The sequence below is a fragment of the Corvus moneduloides genome, chromosome 9, assembly GCF_009650955.1.
Source record: "Corvus moneduloides isolate bCorMon1 chromosome 9, bCorMon1.pri, whole genome shotgun sequence".
Lineage (NCBI taxonomy): Eukaryota > Metazoa > Chordata > Aves > Passeriformes > Corvidae > Corvus > Corvus moneduloides.
In genome coordinates, this window is record NC_045484.1 from 22,008,195 (window position 1) to 22,035,009 (window position 26,815).

The window sequence follows — 26,815 nt, forward strand, 5'->3', positions numbered from 1 at the left end:
AGGAACATTCTGCCACTTGTCATCTTGAAAAGGCTGACTTGTGTCTCCTGCGGGCAGCAGGTTGAGGGAGGTGATTCTGCCCCTCTACTTTGCTGTTGTGAGACCCCACCTGGAGCACTATGTCCAGCTCTGGGGTCCCAAACATATGAATAACATGGACCTGCTGGAGCAGGTTCAGAGGTTACAAAGATGCTCGGAGGGCTGCAGCACCTCTCCTGTGAAGACAGGCTGAGAGAGTTGGGGTTGTTCAGCCTGGAGTAGTGAAGGCTCCAGGGAGACCTTACACAACTTCCAGTGCCTAAAGGGGTTGTAAGAGAATTGGAGCAGGACTTTTCACGAGGGCCTGTAGTGATAGGACAAGGGGGAATGACTTTGAGCTCAGAGGGCAGGATTAGATTAGATGTAAAGAAGACACTCTTCCCTACAAGGGCAGTGAGGCACTGGAACAGGTTGCCCAGAGAACTTATGGATGCTTCAGCCCTAGAAATGTTCCAGGCCAGGTTGGATGGGACTTTGAGCAACCTGGTCTAGTGGAAGGTGTCCCTGTCCATGGCAGGGAAGTGGAACAGGGTGATCTTCAAGACCTCTTCCAACTCAAACCATTCTGTGATTCTACAATATTACAAAGTTGGTCTTTCTTGACTAAAGGATGGCAAGTGCAGTTTCCAAGCCATCAGAAAGGCCAGAAATGCAGTTTGTCTCAAAACTGTTACCTGACAGTTGTCTGACTTTCTGTAGGAGGCTGTGTGTTGTGCCTGCTGCTGTTGTAACCCACTTTGGGGTTTTGGTGTGTATATACATGGCAATTCAAAATTGGAGCACATCAGAGAGGCAGCAGACCAGGGAAAACCTGTGTTGGAGTGGTGTTTTGTCAGAATTTTCAGGGCTGCTGCCTGCCTATAGCATGACACCAAAGGAAACACGTATTAGGAGAAACAGAGTGAAATTAAGGTTTTATTTAGGCATGAGGGACTGAGTGCGGTCTCTGAGGATGGCTGGGACCTTTTTCAGGTGGGTTTTGCTTACTTTCAAGGTTGCTCATTGGCACTTAAAGATTTAAAATGCATTTAGCACTGCGCAGTGTGAAAATTGCAGCCAGTCCCAGCCAAGGAGAGGTCAGTGTCCCTAGACAGGGTCTGTTAAGCACTAGGCCTTGTACACACTCAAAGGCATTTGCTGCTAAAGCTGTACTGTCAGGTCCCAGTCCTTGACACAAACGGTGGCGGATTATTGGCAACATCCGCTGGCTACAGCGGCACTTTTCCACGTTTCTAGATGACCGGACTGTGTTGGCCAAGCACCCTGGCGTGGGCCGGGCCTGGTACTGGTCCAGCCCCAGTCTGCGTTCGCTGCCAAACTTTTGCGAAGTATCAAATTCTACTCTGGCTTTGTTTACACACGGAAACCGTAGGAGTATAATTAAAGGGGTTCGTGTGCTCGGCTGGAAGATGCCTGTTGTGTGTCACCGCTCCGCGCCCGAAACTCACCCGCTCACTGCAGCACCCACGTACCCTGGGTTAGTGTCCACCTCGCGCTCAGCGCCCGCTGGACCGAGATCAGCTGCACCCAGCGAGACTCCCCGGGGCCTGGAGGCGGGGAGCGGGCGAGATACAGGAGGGATGCGGGAAGGATGCGGGAAGGATGCGGGAAGGATGCGGGAAGGATCCGGGTGGGATGCGGGCGGCATGGGGACGCTGCCCCCGCCGCGACTGCGCGGGCTGAGGGTGCCCCAGCCCGGCCCCTGCTCGAACGCCCCCTAGCGACTTCCTGGTCCCGCCCGCCCGCCTGCCTAGCAACCGCCCCGCGCCCGGCCTCCTGATTCGCTGGCCCGCCCCTGCCGGCTATCGAATTCCTATTGGCTGTGAAGCGGGAAGCGGGCAGCGATTGGCTGCGGCGGCGGAGGGAAGGGGCGGGGCGGCAGGGTGGGTCTCGGGCGGAGCGGAACGGCCGCGGTGGCGTCGGAGGTCCGCAGGACTATTTGGGCGCGTGGTGCGGAGGGATACGGCGGCTGGGCGTTGGTTTGAGGGACGGGCGGGGGCGGCGGAGGAGCGGGCCGCGCTGCCGACGGGACCACGGCGGGCGGGGACTCGGGTTCCGCCGCGCCGGGCCGGGCCGGTCAACGGGGGGGGGGTGAGTCGGTGGCGTTCTCCGCCGTAAGAGGGAGAGCAAGCCGTGGGGTCCTGACGGGCACGCGTCCTCCGCCAATGAGGAGGCAGGGCCGGTGCGGACCCCGCGGCGATTGGCCGGCGGGTGGGGGGGCGGGGCGGGTCCGGTGTCCCGCCTCCCGCGCAGACACCCCCGCCTCCTCCGCGCAGGGCTGGCCCGGCATCATGGCCTCGGAGCTGGAGAGCCTCAACCCTGGGCAGCGCATCATGACCTTCCGCCCCACCATGGAGGAGTTCCGCGACTTCAGCCGCTACATCGCCTACGTGGAGTCGCAGGGCGCCCACCGCGCCGGGCTGGCCAAGGTGCGACACTCCCTCTCCCCCCGGGCGGAGGCCGTGCCGCCGGCCCCGGGCCGCGCACCGGCCGCCTCCGCCCTTTGTTTACGCCGCGGCGCCGGTGGGGCGGGCGCGCCCCGGCCGGGGCTCGGCCCGAGTTCCCCGAGTTTGACGCTGTCCCCGGCCGCGGCCACCGCTCCCGGCCCGTGTGTCCCCGCAGATCGTGCCGCCTAAGGAGTGGAAGCCGCGGCAGTGCTACGATGACATCGACGAGCTCGTCATCCCCGCACCCATCCAGCAGGTGGTGACAGGGCAGTCCGGGCTCTTCACGCAGTACAATATCCAGAAGAAGGCCATGACGGTCCGCGAGTTCCGCAGGATCGCCAACAGTGACAAGTACGGCCGGTTCCGGGCACATAGAGTCATGGAATAGTTTGGGTTGAAAGGGACATTAAAGATCATCTGGTTCCCCACCCTGTCAGGGTCAAAAACAGGCTGCTCAGGACCCCATCCAAGCAGGCCTTGAACGCTTCTAGGTTTGGGGCATCCACGGGGGCCAGGTCCTCCATGCGGCCTGGGGTCAGCAGTGTGAGCGTCATGCCCTGGGCAGATGAAGTTGCTTGTACAGTGGGCTGTGTGCATGGGGACCTTTGTCATCTGTGCAGCAAAATTATGTGTAATGGCAGCAGAACTTTCTGTTTGTGCTGTGGGCTCCTGTCTGTCTGTCCCCAGTAGCTAGACCATTGAAGTATTTATTGAGTAGTGGAGAAAGGAATGTTCGTGACATAAAAAAGGAGACGAAGATCACTTGAAAAGGAGTTGGAGCAAAATAGCCTTTGCAGTAACTACTTAGAAATAACATTGGAATTGCCAGCTGCAGTCGGTCCATCAAAGCTTGTTTTATCTTTCAAAAGCAGTACAGACCAGATATTTAAGAGTTCTGTTTAATAGAATAATTTGATGTAAGTTACTGTTTTATGTTATATATGTAATTGTGTGGAATCTATGTATATAGATACACATTAAATAGATAAGACTAAGTTTGATCCCCCAGTGCTACACATAGTCCAGTATATAGTTAGAAGGAATGGGCATCAAAAGCAGGTATTTTGCTGGTAAACAGAGCATGTTTGACCATGGTGAGTGTGAAGGTTTGCTAGTTTCATAGTGGTGGGAAAACTTTGGGTCTGTTTGTATGTTTTTTAAGTTGTTCTTTGTATCATTTCTGGTTTTGACCGCGTTGTTGTTTCTAAGTAGCTTCAGCTAGAAGGTGAAATTGTTCTGAACCCGGAAAAGTGCACAAAGCAAAAATGAAAGTAAACTGAGAAACGGGAAAGTAATTTTCTTCCTGATACTTCCGTTCCCAAGTGTCACAGAAACAGAGCCATGACTGCTCTCACTTCTCTTCTGGCAGCTTAGGGGTCTGGCTGATAACACACATTAGGTATTTTTATTGTAGCTTTCCATTCTTTCAGTCGAGGAAAACGTTGGTTTAGACTTTTCAAATATCAAACTGCAAAGTCTTTAGTACCTTTCTTGGTTTTTTTCAGGTACTGTACACCCCGGTACACGGACTTTGAAGACCTTGAACGAAAATACTGGAAGAACCTTACGTTCAATGCCCCCATCTACGGAGCTGACGTTAACGGCACACTCTACGACAAGGTGAGGAAACTGTTCTGGTTTTCAGGTAACAGTTATCTGCATTGCATTCCATAAATACTAATGTGGTATTTGACTCTTACCTTTTGGAAAGAGTTAATGATAGTCTTAGCGTAGTTCCAGCTTTTGGAGTAGGCGGCTGACAGAGGTAGGGACCTTTGCTAGCACTTCAGTGTAGTGTAGTTTAGTTTAGGAAAGCAGAAAACACTATTGCCCAAGCGTTGCTTTGTCCTGAAGGTTGTGTGAGAGTTGGAAGTGTTGATCAGTGGATGCATGCAGTTTTGGTATCCACTGGTGTATGTATTTTTGTGGGACAGCTCTGTAGCCGTTAGGTGGCATGATGATAACTGTCGAAAGACAGTTTGCAATCTGCTTGTTTGTCTCCTAAATTACCATGATTTACTCTTTTAAAAGATGTTTGGAGTGAAAAGTGGTTTTGTTCAAGAGGGTTCAGACATCAGCTGAAGCTCAATCAACATCAGCTATTCTCTGCTAAATCTGTAGCTTCATGGTTATTTCTCCTTCGTAATCATTATGTTGACTGGTAACTCTCTTTCCTTCCTTAAAGGCCAGTAAGCAATCACTGTGCAAGCTACACCATGCAGAATTGTTGGGTTTAGGTGAACTAGCTCACAGCTTGAGCCGCGTAATTCTGTGATGTGCTATTTCACAAGTGTCTGTTAGCTTTTGCAAACTGTCATCTCAGCTGTGTGGTTTTGTTCTTTGTAATCCTTGTTTGACATGAGGCTTGTGTTTTACAGCATGTAGATGCGTGGAATATTGGCAGATTGAACACAATCCTGGATATTGTGGAGAATGAAAGTGGCATAACCATTGAAGGAGTGAATACTCCTTACCTATATTTTGGCATGTGGAAAACTTCTTTTGCTTGGCACACCGAGGACATGGATCTCTACAGTATTAATTACTTGCATTTTGGGGAGCCCAAGTCATGGTAAGATTTTCTAAGGAATCTTCTAGATGTAGAAAAGCAATACCATAAAATATTGGAGTCAAAGTCATGAAGCTAAGTGTTGACTAAAATAACTACCATTTCTCCAGTCTTGCACTGCAGTTCTGTCTGATACCAAGGATACTAGAAATCTGTAAGGAGCTGCAAAGTAGTGCGTGTCCTGAGTAGAATTTGTTTGGTTACCTTCTAAGAGGGTCCTGTTTGCTGTCCTGATTTAGAGTTCTTCTGAATTACAGTACAGTGTGGATCCTCTCTGCGGTGGCAGGGCCAAAACTTGGCAGACTTGCTTATCATTTCCTGAGGCTCTAAAATGACCATACAGAGGTATGGTCACACAAGCACTGGGAGAACAGGCAGTTTTTAACAGACTTAGAGTTGTGGCTGTTTATCATATGGATGTCACTGAGTGGTTTGTCCAATGTCTGAGCTTTCTTGATTCTTTTTAGGGGAGGCTCCTGAATTTCTCTTTATCATGGCTTGCATTTGAAGAGTGAATCATGCCCTTCTGTTCACAAATTAATTTCTCAAGCAACTTCAACAATTGTTTCCATGGCACTTTTGTTGGAAGCTAGTATTTTTGGCTGCCTTTTAATACAACTTTGAAGAAAAAAATAATAGCTAGCACAATGTGACCCATGAACAGCCCCATGCAGTGGCAGTAGCAGGGAAACATGAAACAGAATAATTCAGTCTGTTGAACTATTTGGCCGTTGCTTCTTCTACAGTAGTACTTGGAAGAAGTGAGCTTTGCTGGTGTCTTTGATTAATTTAGCAAGGAATCCATTCAGAATATAGCACTGTATTCCAGAGTGAAAGCAAACTGAGTAGGCTGATTTATTGTAGTCACACCAGCCAGGAGTTTTGTGCCACCCATAAAAAGGTGTGTACAGAGAGAGACATACCCCTAAAGGGCACTCCGTGAGTTGTGCAGGTGTTAAGGCTGTGGCATCTGACTTAGTACCATCTTGGTCTGAGCAGCTGAAAGAGGTGATCCCATTTTCTGTCTTGCCCTGTGTTTCTCCTTGCACTGAGCATACTGAGATTGCACAGCTGTGAACTGAGACAGTTCAGGAAGTGCTCTTCCCTTTCTCGTTGCAATTCATGTTTTGCTGCACAGATCTGCTAATCATGTGCATCAGACTTTTTACTTCCTTGGTTGCTTGAGCAAAAGTTGTTGAAAGAAATGGTCAGGTTTTGGGTGTTGATTTTTCTTGGGATAGAAAAGTAAAAGTCCTCAATGAAGATTTTTAGCTTTATATTGAACTTTGAAAAAGACAAGTGTAGATACAGAGATTTTTTTTTTTTTTTAAGTAATTCACGCCTTGATGACTGATTATGATTTCCTGTCAAACTTTCAGATTTTGTTGTTGTCACTTTACTTATCAGATGTCTTCTTACGACTGCAGGTACTCTATCCCTCCAGAGCATGGGAAGCGGCTGGAGAGACTTGCAAAAGGTAATCAGGCAATTCATGTCCTGCCTTTTTCTAAAGATGGGATGGACAGCTGCAGTGGGTTTCAGCTCTTTTAGAGAGCACAGGCTAGCATGACTGAACTGATAATTTGCCTTTTAGGATATAGATGACATTACTTTGTATTTGCTTATAGGATACACACAAGAGAAATGTCACATTACAAATAATGAACTTGTGGTCTGTCTAACCCTTAATGAGAAAATCATTAGCTATTGATTATTAAAACTTGAAGGTTATGGCCAAGGGAGGATCCCTCTATTTGAGGTCTTTCTTATGTTCTTTCAAACTGGCAGCTGTTAAAAGATAAATCTTGGGGAGCTGTCATTTTTCTTCAGCATGCAAGCTAGTACACTTCAAGTAAAGTGGTCCATACTTGTAGGGAAAAAGTGTAATTTTTCATAAAAACTGCTGAAAGATAAATGTAGTTTGAGCACAATGGTAACATCTCTCCTTGTCTTTATTTTAAACAGGTTTTTTCCCGGGAAGTGCCCAAAGCTGTGAAGCATTTCTCCGTCACAAGATGACTCTCATCTCTCCATCAATTCTGAAGAAATACGGAATTCCATTTGATAAGGTGTAGAAAAGTAATCGTGGTTATACCAGCTTAATCAAGAGGTTCCTGCAGCCTTGTCTTGTTTCTGACAGCAGCCAGTAGCAGATGCTTAGAGAGGAAAATAGAAATGGGCAGGAGATAAGGCAGTCCTTCCTATTGTACTTCCATTTATCTGGCAGTTGGGGCCTGAAAGAGTTTGAGACAGAAAAATCTGTCAAGGGCTCCTGAAAACAAAAGCTTGGTTTTCTGTAATTTTTTTTTTTAATTTTTTGACTTAGAACTAAACATTACCTCCTGTGTTAGATTCACTTCACTGTTGAGATGTGTATTCAGTGAAGTGAGATTGTTATTTTTTTGTCTCAAACTTGGCCTTGCTAATTTTGTTTGTTGCAATCTGCTTCCTTGATAGAAAATAAGGGTTGTTCCCTGTTAATTTTTTAATTACATTAATAACTTTATAGGCTTCCTTAATTTCTCGGGTAATGACCTGCCGTTCCCACTCCCACACAGCGATATTAAAGATCTAGTCTTTGAGTTCTTATTCAGAAATACTATCCCATCTACCTGGACAGCTGAAGGGTTTTGTTGTTATAAACCTTTACAGTGGGGAAATGTTGAAGAGCAGCAGTAGAAGGCTGACTGAGAGTTGTACTTTAGTATGAACAGCAAAAGAAAACAGCAGTAAATTTCCAAGTTCTGTGTGAATAGAAATTTACTTGATCTTAGATGCTATTCAGCCAAACCTGTAGCTGATACAGATAAGTATCTTTATGAGCTTCCTATAGCTGGTCACAGAGTATTTATAACCATTTCTGTGCTCTTTTCCTGTTGTGTTTTAGTAAAAAAACTCCTGAGCATGGCTTTTCAGTAAACAGCTATTTAACACAAGTAGCAAAATAGTGAAGGTCAGTATCAAGTCTATCCATTGCAGCAGGGAGCTCCAGTCACCATCTGTGAGTGGGGTTTTTGGGTGTGCTGCAGAAAGGAATACAGGAGCTCCTTTTAATCATATTCACCAAGTACATTCTTAAATTCTGAATAACACTGGGATGTCTCAATTGTCTTCTAGGTGACGCAGGAGGCTGGAGAGTTCATGATAACCTTTCCTTATAGCTATCATGCTGGCTTTAACCACGGCTTTAACTGTGCTGAATCTACCAACTTTGCTACTCTTCGGTGGATTGAGTACGGGAAGCAGTCGGTGCTGGTGAGTGGTCTGTTGCCATCATTAAGACCCCATTGTTTGTTCTAAGGGAGGGCTTTTAAGATGCGATGTTTGCTTTCTCACAAAGTAGCAACATTCACCCCAAGTGCTGCTTCCTGCGCTTGTGTCAACCATGGATAGCTTGTAACGTGTTTTGTCATGTTTCGTAACTTCTTTGTAACTTTGTGCAGCCTAAGTGAGGCTCAGGGGACTGGTTGTCTTTCCAGAGATGAAAGAGTATGCTTGGTGGGCAGAGCTCATCACTATTTTTCTTCAGTATTTTAACCATTATTTATGGACTGTTTAGCCTGGAATACAACTTTGGTAACTTAAATGACTTATCAAAATAAGTATCTTGGCTGAACCTCTAGACTGAATAGTGTTATATCCCTGTAGAGGTGCCTTACGAACAAGGGTTATGTTTTCAGAAGCTAAATTGAAGTGAATGCTTTAAAGCACTAGTTACAACCATGCCTGGATGAGGGGAATCTCTACTGCTCTGGGTAGGCCCAGAGTTTATGTGGCTCTTATTCCTTCATTATAGTCTCTGGTTTTGCTGCCTGTTTCTGTATGAGCTCATTTTAAAACAGTCAGCAACTCTGTAAATAGACTGGTGAGCTTTATTTCCTAGTTTCCTAGTTGTTGTGATAACATCTGTTTTTCTGTTTTGTGGTTTTTGCTGGCTTTTCTGCCATTTTTTGTAACCTAATATGTACCCTTTTGATTTCCTGGGAAAGAGTGTTGAGAGTTCTGAGGCTCAATTACGTGTGAGAGTGGGATTTTGTTCCTTAAACTCCTGAAAGCAAAGTGCTGGAGAAATGCAGGATAGAATTGTTGAGTATTTGGCCTTACTTTAATATTTTCTGTGACTTCAGTGCTCGTGTCGGAAGGACATGGTGAAGATCTCCATGGATGTGTTTGTGAGGAAATACCAGCCAGATCGTTACAAGCTTTGGAAAGCTGGGAAGGATGTGACTGTCATTGACCATGCTCTTCCAACCCCAGAGGCAGCAGAGTTCCTTAAAGGGGATCTCATGCAAAAAGTCAAGAATGGGAAACAGTGTGCTGAGGAGATGGAAACAGAAGAGACGTGTAAAGAGGAGGTGGCTGGGGATGAGACAAAAAGGTACTGCTTTATATAGTCCTCTGCTTTTCTATTGGATTATTATAATTTGAACCCAGTTGCAATTAAGTGTTTGCCATTCTGATAGAATAACAGTCAGAGTTAGCAATACTCGTTTTTCCTGGCAACAGGGTTTACTCTTAGTATTTTTTACTATTCAAGTCCACATTAATAGATAGTCTGTGGTAAGCAGGAAACATACCAGCTTGGAAGGTGGTTCTTCATCTTGGGACAGACCCCCAAAGCCTGGATTGGCAGTGTGTACCCTGCACTGACAAGCCAGAAAAAAAAGGGGCTATATTGAGATCATGCGGCAGTACTTGTTAACAAATTCTGGTAGAATCAGTGCTGCAAACTGTGACATTGGTGTTCAGTTCCTTGCTGAACGCCAACAGGCTAATCATCTTACATTTTGCAGTTAAATCTTTTTCAGTCAGTGCCAGCTACTGTTCCTAAAGCTGTCTTTGGTGGTTGATTTTTTTTGTTGTTGGTTTGGTTTGTTTGAGGTTTTGTTTGGAGGGATTTTGTTGTTTAAGGTAAAGAATGCCTGGCTAGAGCATAGTTGCCTAATACATGATTAACATGCTGAGAAGTCATCTCTAAGGATTACTGACTTTTCTTCTGTAAAAGCAAAGAAAACATTTCAGAATAATTTGAAAACTATTTGGCTTTCCAGATGCTGTCTCATAAAACACTAATCCAAACCAGACTGTATTTTATGCATTCACACAGAAATTCAACACATTTACATGTTTGCTAACCTGACATAGGGATTTGTCTTCTGCAGCGTCCCCAAGCACCGCATAGGAACAAAAAGGCACAGGGTCTGCCTGGAAGTGCCTCAGGAGGTGAGTGAGAGTGAGGCCTTCCCTAAGGAGGAGCTGAGCTCCACACAGTATGAAGCGGACATGGCAGAGCCTTGTGAAAGGCCTACGAGTGAACTTGTGCAGCAAGGTGAGCTTCGGGTAACCATGTGCCAGGCTTGTCTGGGGCACTCTTTCATATGATGCTTGTTGGTAGGATGCTTTTGTGTCCAAAAAAGCAGACACTAGTTTGTCAGAGCCATTGCTAGCACCTCAGAAATGTACTGTTATAAGAGAAATATTATCATTTTCTAGTTTTGGATTTTTACTCTTCTTATTTTGCCTGCCTGCATACGAAAAAATATATAGGATGCCTCAGTAGTCTAAGTTCCTTTATATTTCTGTTGAGCAATGTGACCTGTTTATAGGAATTGCTTAGTAAAACATATGCACGCTTCCTGGTACAGTGGGTCTGGTATGCTTTACAGGTGTGTTACTTGTAATTTTGTAATAAGTAGGCTGGAGAAAATTCATATGGCTTGTAATGGGTGAGTTATCCTTGCTGTTAGGGGAGGAGCAAGGGGGCATATGGAACAACACAAGAACAGGGAAAACATATGGGATGCCCCCTCTTGTATTTTGTTTTCCAGCCCTTTGCAGCTTGTATTTAATAATCTTCTGTTGGTGTGTGGGTTTTTATTTTTTTTTTTTCTATTAAGTCTCCCATGAATGTTTGTAACCTCTTACCCACAGCAGCATGTGGCCAGGAGCTGGGCTGTTTTAACTACATAGGTATCTGTATAAAGGATCATCTCTGTTTATTTTAAACTCATTGTCTGCTAGTTTTGTTTGATATACCCTAGTTCTTCTAATGGGAGAGGCAGTGAGCAGACGCTTTTATTCTCTCTCACTAAGCCATCTATGACTTTATAGGTGTTTGAATTAATCGTCTACTCTATATGGTGTACTGTTGCTTTTTTGAGTGTAGTAGTTTGCTTTTCTGTTTGGCTTTGTGCAAATAGTTGCACAAGTGTTCTCTTTCTGCCCAAACTTCAGAAAAAGTCAGTATATCTCTTCTTCCAGATCGTGTGGACTCAGCCAAATTTGAGGAATTGAAAACAGTGAAGCTTGAGGAGGAGGAGGAACAAGAAGCAGCTGTACTGGATCTCTCCGTTTCACATGCTTCAAATTCCACTTCGGTGTTGCCAGCTTCAAAGCAGAGTGCTACATCCAGTGTTCAGTCCAGCTCACCTGCCTATTCTTCAGACTCTGAATCGTCTGATCCGTTGGCAAAACGAACTCTTCCTGGGCCAGCCAGGGTGTTCACAGTCCACAGCTATGCTAAGGGGGATGCTGGTGGATCTGACAATGAACAGACTTCAGGGAAGAAAGCCAGTGCCACCTCCAGTGTCAATGAGCAAGAACTCACAGAGGTACGAATGGCAAAAGAACTGAAAGCTGGAGAGCTGTAATTCCATGGTCAGGGATTTGCTGTGACAAAACTACCTATTTCTGCAGATGACAGTTTCATCCCACTGGTGTTTGCATAGCAGTTTGCACCTCTGGGTTTTGTTAAACACACAAGAATTTAGATGAAAGCCTTATACACTTAACCCCTTCTAGAAAGCAAGGAGATCACCTGTTTTGAGAACTTCTCTAAACTGTGTAAGTGCTGTAATGGAAAGGGTAGCTTGGTGTTTTTGACATGGTGGTATTACAAGCTGATTGAGGTCCTTTTGTAGTAAGAGCCACCTGTTTGCACCTAAAATGAATCTAATTTGCTCCAGCCTTTATTGCAAGCACATTGATGTGATGAGGGGTTTTTAATATAAAATTGCATACCTGGGTACATCCGTCTCCTTTTAAAAGAGAAGAAAGGATGCAACAAAAATATTGGTTGGGCGAATGTAAATCTGTGTATTTAAAAGCTGCCAATGAATTTTTATTAAACAACCTAAGAGAAGAGTTAGAATCTTACCTAGTAGTGTCTTTCCAATATTTTGTTTTCCTGTTTAAATTTGTGATTAGAGAATGGGAGGCCAGTAATGATTGGTCTATCTGCTGTTCCTTTTGCATAATTCTTGACTTCTAAGGACACAATCTGTTGATAATTGAGCTGAAACTGAGACAGTCGTCATGGCTATTTAAACTAAAGACATTCTGTTGCAGATACTGATGTCTCCATCGAATGCTCTATACAGGGAAAAGGTGAAATCTTCAATGGGTGTGGATTTTTTTTCCCCAGTGTGGTATATTTCAAAACAAATTTTCCATTAGGTGGCAACTGGGAATGCTAATTTCCATTTCAATATTTCTTAGAAGTCTTGTATCCAACTCTGTGTAAGAGATCAGAGGTAATGATTATTGTGTTCTCTTCTGGCTTCTTTTATGAAAAGAAGGTATTTAAACATATGTAAGATGCATTTAATCCAAGATTTACTTCTGCTTTAAAATAATAATAGATTCTAGAAAAAGGTTCTTATCTAGTGAGAGACTTTCTGGGCTGTTAAAATCATAACCTTTATTGCCCTGCTTGTCAGGTTAGTAGTAATTTTGTCAGTGTGTCACTTGTTTTTGTATGAGGCTAAGGGAAGAGGAAATAGCTGTTGTTGCAATCTCCTTATTCCAGTCTCTCTGGTAAGACATTAAGGTAAGTAATGAAGAGAAAGGATGAAAGTGTCCTTCATTTAAAATAACCCTTTTATTTGGAGATGTCTATGAGCTCTGTATTTTTTCTAGTTTATTATTTGTTTTTACTTTTAAATTTGGAATATTTTAAGTGACACACCAAGCGTGGCTTCTCCAGAATTCATGAGACTTCTTATCACAGCTCTTTTAAGTTGAACCATCCAGCTTGTCTTTCTTTGTTTCTGTCTTTTACACGATTCTTTAAGTAAACAGACTTGCATGAAAAGCTACACTGGGACCTGTGAAAAATGTCCATTCCACTGACTCGACAGAGCTAGTACAGCTCTGTCCAGTTTTTCGTAGCAAAAGTGCTCTGAGCACTTGGAAAAGGGTTTAGAGCTGAAGTTACTTGGTTGGAAGTAAAACTGTGGAAGCATGTGTGCATTTTGAAGAAGTTTCTCTAAGTTCAAAGTAAATTCCTTCCAAAATAATGTCAAAAGGGAACATGCTAACTGACAGCTGAATTGCTTCTCCTGGTCCAGGTGGGAAAGGAGTACGCAAGCTCAGTGAAGGAGAGTAAGAAATCCAAGGGTCGTCGCCAGCCGTTGAGCAAACTCCCGCGCCATCACCCGCTCCTGGTGAAAGACTGCATCAGTGATGATGGTAGGTAAAGCCTTATGCTCTCTGGGAAATTGGAGAGAGGGTCTCAGCTTCTGTGGGCAGTGTAGGATATTCCAGTAACTAACTGGTGATAAACAGGAGTCAGCAAGTGACGCCTCTGCCTCTTAGACAAGGTGCTTACCTCATTGCATCATTAAACTTTTCTCTCAAATGGTGTCATCTTTGTTTTCTGTACTTTACTTTGGAAAGAAAAATTAAACCAGTACCAGAGACTGTTGCCTAATTGCATCTGCCTTAGGCCATTCCAGTCATTGATGTAAATATTCATGATTTAAAAAAAACACCGAATGCCAGATTCTTTGGCTGGTGGCTTTAGTTTTGATGTTGATGTCGTTTGGAGCTGGTTCTGTTCTCACAATAAGCCTATCTTGTGTCTGCACTGTTGCTTGATTAGTAGAAGCCTCTTAAAAAGGAGACTGAGTTACTGGCTTCCATCACCCTTCTGTCAGTTTGCTTTCTGGCAGTCTTTCTTTCATCTCCATTCATAGCTTCTTGCCTTATTTAGTTTCATTTACAAGAAGAGCATCTATAAAAGGACACAAAATCACTGAGTGAGTGCTCTCTTATCGCAGAGGCATCAGAGCAGCTAACTCCTGAAGAAGAGGCTGAGGAGACAGAAGCATGGGCCAAGCCACTGAGCCAGCTGTGGCAGAACCGTCCACCAAACTTTGAGGCTGAAAAAGAATACAATCGCACCATGGCCCAGCAGCCCCCATACTGTGCTGTTTGTATGCTCTTCCAGGCGTATCAGGTATGAAACCAAGACTGGTCATGCTATCACCAGAGATAACAGAGTAGGTGCCTGTTGTGGTACATAGTTTTAAATATGGGGGTTTGCATGTTGCCAGTTAACAAAAGCTATATCAATGTTGCAGTCTTCCCAAGGAATTGTTCCAGGAGAGCACATGTGAACATCCTCACACCTGTGATAGACCCCTGTGGGTTCCCAGGGGCTCACTCAGCTGTTCAGCAGAAGCTTTTGTGTTTTGTGGCTTTTGCTCAAACCACAGAATGGAGCTTAAATGTTACTGGAGCTGACTATAAAATCCCATTTCTCTTTTCCAGACTGACTCCTTCACTGCTAGAATGTTTTCAGAAAAGTACTTTACGTCCTCTTGTAGCACATAGTCTTTGAGGAGCTGGCAAGGAAGAAAACTTTTTACTTAAAAGGATTAAGGGTTGTGTTTGTAGATGGTATAGATTGAAAGCTGTCTTGTCTTGGAGTGTATCCAAGACAGTAGCAGAGGATAGGGTGCATAACTCCTGTAGTGTTGACTAAATGTGCAGGCAGGAGTCCCCACTGAATTTTTTGATATACCTAAGATTAATAATTTTAAGGTAGCTTGAACAGTTGTCTGCATGTTTGACCTGCAACTTTGAGTAAGTTTGACCCTTCCCATACACTAACCATATTTGATTCATTTGTGATCACTGTATGGTTGTGGTGGCGCTAGAAACATATTCACCACAGTTTTGGAAGTAAAGACCTCACTTTTTTGTTGAAGGTTTATATTTCATATAGTTCTGATTTTCATGAAAACCATAGGCCATAGTTTCTGTTCAGTCTTGCTATTTCTGTCTGAGATTAAGTTCTTAGGAATGGAAATTCTGCTTACAAACTGTATGGTACATGAGGATTTCACTAGTGCTGAAGGGTATAAAGTTAATAATTTGAGGACAGTTGAAGTTCTCTTAACTTCTTTTTTGTAAGAAAACTCTTAGCTGCAGGTTTTCAAATGTCTGTCCACACCAGACAGTGGAGCAGAAACTCTTCCAAGATGCGAGCTGTGGTTAGAGTTGTTGTTCAGAAAGTCTGTAGCAAGTCTGGAAACTCACTTCAGTTACCCATTCAAATAAAAAGTTGGCACAGAATGCCAGACAAATATGCACTTTTCCTTTGGGAAGAAGAGTGTCTGCTGCTTGGGGGGAAAAAAGTCATATTTTCTTCAACTTTGTTACAGATTTTCTTCAGTCATTTTGTCTTTTGCTTGACATTCAGTGTAAATCAGTAAGTTTTACAGAATTAGACTAAACAAGACTTGTTGAAAACATGTCCATTTCCTTCCAACTGTGAGTATTACCTGGACTTTTTTTCCCTAGCTTTTGATGCACTGTAGGAGGGACAGTGCAAATTCATTCTGCTACTGCCATTTCTGCTAACAGTAATTTTAAAAGATGAGGGAGGCTACTTCTGTGGTTGCCTATGAGGTACAAAAGATGGTTTAAACATTTTTTCAAAGAGAAAGATTAATTTCTGTTTAGCTGTTCAGAAGAGTAGCTTGAATGGAAATATATCTCTGTAAACTTTGTATGTCTTAGCTGTTTGATTTGGCATTGGTTTAGAAGAATAAACTAGGAAAGATTAGCCTGAAAGTCTCCTGAGCTTTATATGGGAAACTGCATTTTTAGTCTGTTTATTTTCCAGGAACAAATTAATTTTAAAGCCCATTAGACTTGTTCAGAACTACACTGGGAAAAAGCAATGGGGATTGTAGTAGGTATCTATTCATGTGTTGGTAATCTTTCCATATCAAGGGTAAGGTAAGTGTACACTGATGGATAGCAGTGTTATGATCCTCTGTATTACAGGGGGAAGATGGAGAAGAGGTGTTGCCTGTAGAGAGCATGAGGTGGGCTTGGTGATTCCCTCTCTTCTGTCGGAAGAGATGCAGTTTGATGTGTATCTTGTTGCGCATTAGAGGGATACAATTCAGACTTTCCATTTAGTATTTGAGTAGAAAATAACTTCATTCTGAAGCCACAGCAGCTGAGGATTTTATACTTATAACTTTAAATAGTTATAAACATAACTATATTTTCACCTAACCTACCAACTCATCTTTCAGCACCTTCATTCGTTCTTTAAACTGGATATATGTATGAAATAATGTGTGAGTAAAGATGATGTGAGACCATTTTACTTGTAAAATTTAAATTCCCTATCCATCCCTCACAGGCAGAATGTGAAGGCAGCAGTCAAAACTCTGGAGTAACTCCAGCTGCTGCTGATGGGAAGATCCGAACTAAACCCCTGATTCCTGAAATGTGCTTTACTGCCACTGGCTGCAGCACTGACCTCAATCTTTCAACTCCCTACCTGGAGGAAGATGGAACCAGTGTACTCATCACCTGCAAGAACTGCCATGTCTGTGTTCATGCGAGTGAGTGCATCCAGATGTTACCCTAAGCTCTGGTGTTCTCTGTACTGAGTCTGTACATCATAGCAGCCCTCTGCCAGTTGATTTAACATACAAATAGACCAAGTTCAGCCCTTACCAGAGGAGGATATACTTGGGTGCTGTCCTGTGGGGTAGGCAGTTGGCTGCATGGGTGGCTTCAAATGCACACAGCATCATCCTGGGGCTCATTGATTTTAATTCCTGCTTTACTTCTGGGCCCAAGGGAAATGGGTTTGAGTGTAAATAAGCTCTTGAGTGAGATGTGTCTGTTCTAGGTTGTTATGGTGTATCCCCTGACAAAGCCACTGAAGACTGGATGTGCTCCCGGTGCGCAGAAAATGCCTTAGAAGAGGTAAAGTTTTTCACAGATGGAGTCTTGCACATCTGGGAACCCGGCTACAAAGTTAATTCACATAGTGTTGTGGGTGTTGGGTTTTTTAATTATCCTGTGAAAAGAACAAAATTTAGAGAATGTTTCAGAGCCAGTCTCTTGTATTTTGGTACTTTAAAACCATAATGATATTGTTTTAACTGATGCAAAGCTGCTGAGCTCATTTGAGTCAGAAGGAAGATGTTCTGTATGAATGTGGGAATAGCTCCATTGTCTGTCTGAATTTATGGTAGTTATTTCTAAGCCAGAAGTAACTTGTGTTAATAACTAGGCAGGTATGCACATGTGAGGAAAGCAAGAGGAATGGGATTCCCTCAAATAGCTATATAGACTCTAGGTCAGTAGAATGGGTCAGCCTTTTGATTATTATTTCCTCATAATTACTTGATTATTATTTCCTCATCTGTTTGTTCCAGATCCTTTTACATATCCCCAAAGGAAGGATATAGGGTATAGCAGGTGTAAAATGATCCCATAACAAACAAGTTGACCCTTCAGTGGTAGGTCTGCTTGCTTTCAACAGACTTGGGGTCTGTATTTGTTGCCCTAAGGGCAGCAGCTTTTGAGAGCTGAGGGTCTGATCTGTACAAAGTAGTTAGCTCTCTTCTGACAGCAAAATCATTTTCTTCTTCTGGATGTGCATTTTGAGGTGGAGGTTCTGCAGTAATTGTGGTGCTGAACTTCGCTCTTCCAGCTAATGCTTTCTTTACTCCAGGACTGCTGTTTGTGTTCATTACGAGGAGGAGCGCTGCAGAGAGCCAATGATGACAAGTGAGTGTTCCAGATTTTTTGGATTTTAAGGAGAGGCTCAGTTCCTAAGTATCTGAGGATAAGCTGGTAAACTGTCTGCAGTTGGTGTAACAGAGTGACCAACAACACCCTTCACACTTCGTGTGTTCATTGCCTTCTCATGGAGGAGTTCATATCTCTGTAGGTAACGCCTGGTTCTCATTCTGTTGGTAGCAGCTGTTCACTGCTTTTTGTTTGATAGTGCAGAGCTGTAATGTGCAGAGGTATAACCTACCACATAAAAATAAGGTTCCAAATGAACTAACATCTCTCAGTGCTTTCTCTACAGAGGATTTTGATTTTTCCGTCTCATTGTGGTTACAGTGATGACAAAGGGCAACCACAGTTTTAAGCAGCACAACGTTGAAATTCAGGGTACCTCTACAGCATAATGTGCATGCAATTGCCTGTTCTGTGTCCTTTGGGTGTGGTGCATCATCTAAAGTTATTTGATGCAAAGTAGCAGTGGGGCAGACTTGTAGCGCCATGAAATAACTGAAACTTGGTCAGGCAGCCTTTTATCATGCAGGAGTCACTGAATTGCTCTCCTGTTAAGCCCCTTAGTAGCAGATTTTAAGTACGAAGAAGTCTTGTGTTTGCCCTACGTGTGACCTGTTAGTAGCAGTAGGAAGAAAGATCACACTGATCGTTCTCAGAGGTTATTTATTGTGGTTTTTATGGCAAACTTGAGTAGAACTGTATTTACTTAAACTCTGAAGCATCCTCTGTTGGCCTAATGCATAGTGATTTCTTTTTCCTCTCTTCTGTCATGACAGGTGGGTTCATGTGATGTGTGCTGTGGCTGTACTGGAGGCAAAATTTGTGAACATCGCAGAGCGGAGTCCTATAGACGTTGGTAAAATCCCCCTGCAACGTTTCAGACTGGTGAGGATCACCTGTGCTGCATCGGTGGTGTCTCTAGTTCATTCAGAATCTGAGGGGCTTTGCTTATCCCTTCAAACCCAACTCATCTCCTCTCCAGACTGAACTGTATAGTCTGCTCAACTCTTTGTATGAGAGATGGCAGTTATCCCTGTTGCCATTTTTTTTTAATCTTTCCTTGTTCTAGTGTGTGTTCATTCACATGAAGAGCCAGCAAAAGGGGCACGGTTTTCAGTATGTGGCAAATTACATTTATACAGTGGTGTAATGGTGATAATTTGTTGTGCTTGTTTTTCTAGTGTCTAGTATTTAACTTGCTTTGTTGACTGCTCTCAAGCACTGAGATGCCTCAGGATATGTGAAGCATTCCTATAATGGGTGAAGGTCTTCAGCAGGAAAGCAACTGTACTTAGCTGTTTTAACAGCTCAGTGTTGAGGGGAAAATGACTCTGCTTTGCATATGCATTGCAGATAACATTCTTTTCCTACAACTGCCCAGCAGGCTTACTTGAGTCACTGGTAGTTGTGATAGAATTTTAACTGTTACTTTGTGGTCATTTCCCATTAATCTAGTCTTGTTTGTATTTATGTAACTTTTTAGTCAAGTGCTGAAAGGCCCTATTGAGATGGAACATTGCAGACTAATTAAGACCTGTTGCTGGCACCCTTGGGTTGCATGCTTTGTGCATGTTGAGCTGGTAGATATTTAACTGAAGTTTTTCCTCTATTACTTTACTTATATACATTATTGTCTTGTCGTAGACTAAAACTGCCTGGTTCTGTTTAGTTAGAAAGCAGCAGTGTTTTCCGAGAGGCTAAATGGCACAGCTGTTACATGATAAGCTATTATAGCTAGACCAGCTAGCCCTTGGTGTGGGGTAAAAGCTAGTGCCAACCAATAACCTCCAGCTTTCTGTCCACAGAAATGCATCTTCTGCAAGAAAAGGAGAAAGAGAATTGCAGGTTGCTGTGTACAGTGCTCACATGGTCGGTGCCCCACATCCTTTCATGTCAGCTGTGCCCAAGCCGCAGGAGTCATGATGCAGCCTGATGACTGGCCATTTGTTGTCTTCATTACCTGCTTCAGGCATAAGACTCCATCTCAGGCAGAGGTGAGTAGGTGTGTTATTCCCACGAGTTGAACTGCAGTGTCTTGGAGGCACTGAAAAGTTTTTAGATTGTGTGATTCTTTTGAAACTTCATTGAAGACTTGGCTGTCTCACAGTATTTAATGTAATCTAATGGTGTTGGTCTTGGATTCTAATACCAGCCTTGCTGCTACTCTGATCTTAGTCAGGTCCTCTACTGTACTTTGGTTTGTGGACCAGAAGGATTGAAAGGATCACATCCCTCCTGTGGCTGTTGTAATAAGGAACAGTGGTGGGGTTATGCTGTGATACTTAATATGCAGGAGTTAGTGCCAGTACTCCAGCAGTCTGCATGAATGGTCTCAGAATTTCACATTTAAGTGATTGATTAGTTTCTAAAGTTCCCATGCAGCCTTTTTAACCAAAACCACAACAATCTATTAGAGAATGTTTTCTATAAAGGCCTTCCATTGCTCTGAAGAATGAGAATCCAATTTACTAAGTAAATTAAGGACAGTAGCACGTAACAGATTAGACTTTAGGCATTTAAAATTCTGGAGGTAGAACTTCTCTAAAATGCTGCAGGTGATGGCTTAAGTAGAGTAACTCACCTGAACTAAAATGTTTTACTTTGTTGTCTGCCAGCACTGGAGCCATGGTCTTCAACACATTCTTTATTTTGAGTGATTATATAAAAAGTGATTTTTCTCTTCTCAGCGAGCTAAGGCTGCACTCCAGGATCTGTCCCCTGGACAGATAGTCATCAGCAAGCACAAGAATGGTCGCTTCTATCAATGCGAAGTGGTCAGCCTTGCAAAGGAGACTTTCTACGAGGTCAACTTTGATGATGGCTCCTTCAGCGATAACCTGTACCCAGAGGACATTGTGGTATGTTTTGCAGTGGGGTTCTGGTACAGGTCACATGATATGAGTCAGTTCCTGCTGCTGTAGAGCAGACACATCAGGGATCTGGTAATTGTTCCCTGGGTCCTGTAGCAGCTCAGATGTGCTGCAGGATGGCCTTAGAGATGTTACCTGAGAATGACTTAATTGAGGCCATATAAGGACAGGTATAACAGGGAGTGCAGCTGATCTCTGGCTGCTTAGCAATGGTAGGTCTGAAGGAAAACTTGCTGATACTTGTATGCCATTCCCACATCAAGTACTTTGAAGTTGGTACCACTGTTGGGATTTAAATGCAGATGACATAAATGGATGCCTCTCAGCCTAGTTCTCCATCCCTAGAATGGAGAATTGTTGGGGTGGTGTGCAGTGTGCCTCCTTGGTGGTTTTCTGAATCTTCACATAAAGAACCTGCTTACCTTTCTTGTCTCTCCCATCTTCCCTCTTCATTCTAGAGTCGAGATTGTCTTCAGTTAGGTCCCCCTGCTGAAGGGGAAGTCGTGCAAGTGAGATGGACAGACGGACAAGTTTATGGAGCCAAGTTTGTTGCATCACACGCTATCCAGATGTACCAGGTACAAAACTGCTGTCTGAAAATGCATCACTCAGAACAAGCCAATCATGTTAACAGGGTTGCTATAGGGGAGTCATGCTTAAACACTCCAGAGTAAGTTACTCTCACTGTGTTAGCAGTGACAGATGCTGGCAACAGTTGCTGGTAATAATTGCTTGCAGTTCTATGTACATCTGGCTACCTACTTGAGTGTCCACTTCTGAAAACTGCTGGTCTGCAATTCTTCATCAGACTGTGTTCCTGTAGTTTAAAGTACTTAAAATAAGTTTATTTTGCTTTTTTCTAGTGAGAGTGCACCATACCTTTCACGCTTCCAAAGGGATGAATATTCAGACTGTATTAAAGTGAACAGCCACATTGTCTTGTCAGGTGTTAAAAGAATATCCCAAAAAAAGTTTTGATTAAAGTCTGTTCCAGCGTGCATAGCTGCATATGTATCTTACAAATTTCAAGTGGTAGAAGATTATTTCACAAGAGAACTCTGTGGGGAGAAGGCAAGTTCTGGGTAGCTGTGGGAGGGTTCTAACTTGTGAGACTTCTGACAGAACTTCTGGTTCTCTTCTAGGTGGAATTTGAAGATGGTTCACAGCTGATGGTGAAAAGGGATGATGTATATACTCTTGAAGAGGAGCTTCCTAAGAGAGTGAAGTCAAGGCTGGTAGGTAAATGGGGTGCAAATGCTACTAAAGAAGTTCGTTGAACTTTTATCTGTGCTTGAACAGCACTCTGAGCACGTGGCAGCAGCAAAATAACAATCTGTTGCTCTCCTTAATCATTGCAAAGCTCAGTAGTTGATCAGGCTACAAAAGCAAAGTTCTGTCTCGCTCTGGAGAGAATTTCCCCTTCTACAGGGGTGTGAGTTTGTATCATAGAGTCACAGATTGGGAGAGCACGTTAATGCCCTTTCATACCTGTATTCTTAAGTTCCATTGTTTACTTCCATTGCAAAGAATGGTCCAGTTCCTTCACTTACCCTTTGTTCTGAGAAGCTCTTAATAGGCTTGCATCAAAACAGCTGGCTGTTTCTTGAGACTGTAAAATAATTCAGGTGGGACAGGACCTCTGCAGGTCTCCAGACACCTGTTCCAAATAGGGGTAGTTTTCAGAAAGGGTTGCTCATGGGTGTCTCCAATTAAGTTTTGATTATCAATAAAGATGGAGATCCCACACCCCCTGTCTTTTTTGCTTTACACTTTTCCACTACAAAAGTTGTGGTTACAGACGGCATACTGGGGTGTTTTGCTGTACAGCACAAACATGCACACCCTGATGCAGATCTGTTGGCAGGCACACAGGATGTTAGAGGCTTAAGAATGTATTACAGCTGAATTCTGTGACCAGGAGTTTAAGCATGCCTGCTCCATAAAGCAGAGATTGTGCTAGACTGTTTCAAAATTGGAACAGCTGACTCTGTTTATTACTTTGAGAAAGTGATTGTGAATTTAAATTAGGTGCTCAATTACATTTGAAACTTGAGATTCTTTAGATCTCTGATTACAGTTCACTTAAACGTATCCCCAGACTTGTAAATCCAGTTTCTTAAATATTTTCTTTTTGTGTTTGGTCAGTTTTTGAAGAAGTCTGAATGTTCCCAAGTGTCTTGGCTTGGTTCTTTCTTACATGCAATAGGAGGATGTGAAGACAAGGGATTTGATCTGTGCTCTAGTGACTAATTCTGTCTTTTTCTCTTAGTCAATAGCTTCAGATATGCGCTTCACAGAGATCTTTGAAGAGAAGGAGGTCAGTCAAGAGAGGAAGAGACAAAGAGTGATCAATTCACGCTACCGTGAAGATTATATTGAACCTGCCTTGTACCGGGCCATCATGGAGTAAACGCTGCCTGTGGCAGAGGAAGAAGATGCCCACCTCCCCCAAGGATTTAAACGTTCCAGTACAACAGGCCATATTTGGATGCTTTGAATCCAGGGTTTCTTTTGGGGTTTTGTTCTTTTATATTTTAAGGAAGCTAAAAAGCTGATGCTCTGCAGTAGCTGTAAGGCAGCTGTTGGATAGTGAAAGAGATCCCATTTGCTGAAGCTGATGCCTGCAGACTGCTGGTCTGAAGTTGGGTCCTTACCAAATAAGCCAGCTTGGGGATGTTGCTTTCATCTTGTTGAGCAGTCTTGCTTTTTCTTTAGAGACAATTTGGACAGGTGGCAAACTCTTTGGGGAGTTGTTGCCAGGAATCCTGGCAGCTTGCAGGATAGTATGGTCTATTGTTTTATTTGAATAATGTTCCTGAATTTAGGAGTCTCCCTGGTGATCACACCTGGGCTTGGGCAGGCAGTATTACTGGTGCTGGAAATGGAACCTCTTTTATATTTATATCCCTTTTTTTTGTTGCAAGCAGCTTCAGTCTCTTGTTTCTCAGCACCTCCTTTCTGAGGTTGAGCTGTAGCCTGTTCAAATCTGAACAGACAGGAGGTGCTTGTGTGAACAGGTGAAATGTGAAATTGAAACCTGTAGGACATATTATTTAACCTTCCATTTAATATTTTTGTTCTGATAGTGCTTTTGACTTACTTAATCATGAGTTTAACTGTTAATAGAATGTGCCTCAGAACCAATGAAATCTCTCTGGAGCCTTGTGAAGTGCAGCCTTCTAACAAGAATAGGTGTTCAGCTCCCAATAGACATTCAGCTCCCAAAGAGTTTCTTTTGAGTTTCTCTAAGGCAATATGACTAAAGGGACAGTCCTAACTCTCCCTTCTTGAAATCCAGGCATCACAATGTTGGGGATGACAGGGCAGCGGTATCTGAAGCAGTGCAGTCCCTCCTCTGGGGCAGCATTGCCTATCGTGTGTCCGCAGGCTTTTGCTTACAGCAGCTAATACTGGGTCTGAGACAGAGAAGTATGCACTGAGCCGTGTGTATTACTGAAAGGCTGTGCAGTGCTCTTCTGAAGCCGGAGTGCTGCCATGTTGCTGTCTGGCAAAGGTTACCACAGCATTTTTGTAGAGTATTAGGACACATCTCAGTTGTGGTGGAGAGAATTTGCTACCCCAGCCATAGGAAGCTGAGTTGAGCTGGGTAGTAGGTGTACCTGGAAGATGTGCCAACTTGCTCCTAATAATTTAAGCATTAACATACCACAGTAGGAGCAGTGTAAATACATGTTCCTTTCCCGTTCTGTAGGAAGGGGATTTTGGGCTGTGGAGCAGATTGGCCACCTTCTTTTTGCATGGAATGATGGGGTGAATTTTCCTACTGGAGAGAATCATGACTGCGTGTTCTCCAGAAACTGTTCAAGAGGAGAATTTTCTAATGAAACAGACCTAATGCATCCCTGCTTCTATAGGGACATGGCAATGTGTCTGCAAAGTCTGGATTTGTAACTTTTTTCCTTTTATTACATAGGAGCGCTATAAACCAAACCCTTCTGAAACCCCGGTGCATCGATTTGTGATTAGCAATAAAATGTAGTATTGAGTAGTGATACAACTCTTGATCAGAAAAGAAATAAACTGCAACTTTTATACAGAAAATCTTTAGCCCTACATTTTTATAGGGTGAGGAGGATGATGTAAGTAGCAAAGATTTGCACAATCACTGTTTTGCATAGAGGTAATCTGTCCTATTTTTGTGGTGGAATACCTTGTTCATCAGTATTGGAAGGCTTAAACAGATTCTGAACCGAGATAATGGCTTTTTTTTGTGGTGTTTGGTTTGGTTTTTTTTTTCCTTTTAACATGTCCAAAACTCCTGGTCTCAGGGTGTTAAATGATTTTCTGATGGATGGGGTAGTTGGCTTGATAAAACCAGGATCTGTTAAGACTGGAATCTGGTAGCTGCAGTTAATCTGGTCCAGGCAGGAGGAATGAAATTGCACTTTGACATCTGAGCTTGTATGTAAGCCTCTGAAGTGATGTGCTGTGAGCAAACGTGGAGAAGAGCTGGTGGGGTCTTAACAAACTTGCCTCTGTTCTGTCAGAGTTAATTTGGTATTAACTTCTCATAGGATGAACACTACCTGTGTGTTACTGAAAAACATACTCCTTGTCTCAATCTGCCACTCTCCCTCCACAGAAAAGGTGCCTGCATTCAGGCGTTGTCCCCAGACTGCCCTAGAACTAAAATGCACCTTTTAGGTGCCACATGCTATGCTGCAAACACCTTGCTCAACAGCTTCATCCTAAAATGATGACCTAGTAGGAAACAGCTGGATTTGTTTGGTGTTCTTGGAGTTGGTTCTTGGAGTTGCCCTGGGCAGGGCCAAGAGTTGGATTTTATTGATCCTTGTGTATCCTTTCCAACTCAGGATATTCTGTTGTTCACCTGCAGCAGATTTTGCCACTCACCTTTAACAGTACTAAGTGACTTTCAAGAGCTCCTGTGCATAGTATTTGTTCTGGAATAGGAGCTTTGCTACCTGTTTTTGGCATGTTTTCTGCAGGTGCCAGATTTGCTTTTGTCAGTTGACTGCATTGTGTTTGAAACCACTGCCATCCTGTACTCTGAGACAAAGGGCCTTCCCAATTTTCCTGTCAGTTCTTGTGTTGCATCATTCAAATGTGAGCATACTGTTACCTGCTGCAGGGACTAAACTGCGGTTTTGGCTTCTCTCTGTGAACTTAAAATCAGTGACCCTGATGTTTGAAGGGCCTTTATTACCTGACTTTGCAAAAGCAATTTGGTTTATGGCTTGAAGTATAACAGATAGCAATAAAAGCTCTATACAGAGCAGCTGTCTCAAAAGTACATAGGCTTTCCATTACCTAGACTTTTATCGTGTCTGATAATTTTCTCCAGTGGTTTTGGTTTTTTTGGAAGTGTGTTTATCCCTTTTACAGCATCATTCCAGTGAGGGTGAGATGCTGCCAGATGATCAGCTAGTCAGGCGTTTCTTGAATATGTTCAGTACAAAATCATGCTCAATATGCCCCACAGGAGCTCTGGTGGCCCTTGGTTTGGTTCATTGCATGTGGTGCTACAGGCAGTAGACCTTTTTACTTCACTTTTCATGAAGCTTCCATCTGTGACTGGTCCAGGTTGGACCCACAAAAAGTGTTTCTTGTATAAACAAATAGTGGATTGCCCTTAATTCAGGATGAGCTTCACAAGTCAATGATAACTATTCATAAGATTTTAAAAGGTGACTATGTTCTTTGTAAAGCAGTAATGTTTCTGCCTGTGGCTGGACTTCTAGGAGACCTATTTTCTATCAGCAGACCTCTCAGATGACCAGAGGGAGTACTGTCAGTAGTAGGACCCATTCTCCTTGCTCCTTCTCTCTCTTCCTGGTGTTTCAAGTTGGGTTGAATTGATTCTGCATTGTTTGAAGAGCACAGTCACTTATCCTAAGACTTCCAGTGCATCTCTGTTCTTACATTCTTTAACTGGGCTCCTGTTGTCTGACATGTCTGCAGTTGTGCTCATTTTTTAATGAAACATGGGGTGAAATCAAGACTCTGGTAGCCCGTATGTTGTTTTCAGTTTCCTCAAGAAATAAACCTAATTTTAAAAAAGA

At 43.3% G+C, this 26,815-nt stretch overlaps 1 protein-coding gene across 2 annotated transcripts; it reads left to right on the forward strand.

Annotated features, from left to right (window-relative positions):
* Window positions 1–1,908: 1,908 nt before the first annotated feature.
* On the forward strand, window positions 1,909–26,815 carry KDM4A (lysine demethylase 4A). 2 transcript variants are annotated; one of them, XM_032117450.1, is made up of 22 exons: window positions 1,909–1,964; window positions 2,316–2,468; window positions 2,662–2,837; window positions 3,992–4,106; window positions 4,865–5,058; window positions 6,483–6,532; window positions 7,021–7,124; window positions 8,173–8,310; window positions 9,183–9,433; window positions 10,218–10,384; window positions 11,317–11,666; window positions 13,404–13,524; window positions 14,115–14,293; window positions 16,499–16,703; window positions 16,997–17,073; window positions 17,828–17,883; window positions 18,678–18,786; window positions 19,707–19,895; window positions 20,589–20,759; window positions 21,230–21,349; window positions 21,914–22,006; window positions 23,041–26,815. In XM_032117450.1, exons 2-22 carry the CDS (start codon window positions 2,331–2,333, stop codon window positions 23,179–23,181), a joined length of 3,144 nt encoding a protein of 1,047 aa, XP_031973341.1. In that variant the 5' UTR covers window positions 1,909–1,964; window positions 2,316–2,330; the 3' UTR covers window positions 23,182–26,815. The 2 variants fall into 2 exon arrangements, with proteins under 2 accessions (XP_031973341.1, XP_031973342.1); XM_032117451.1 differs by having other exon boundaries at window positions 1,940–1,989.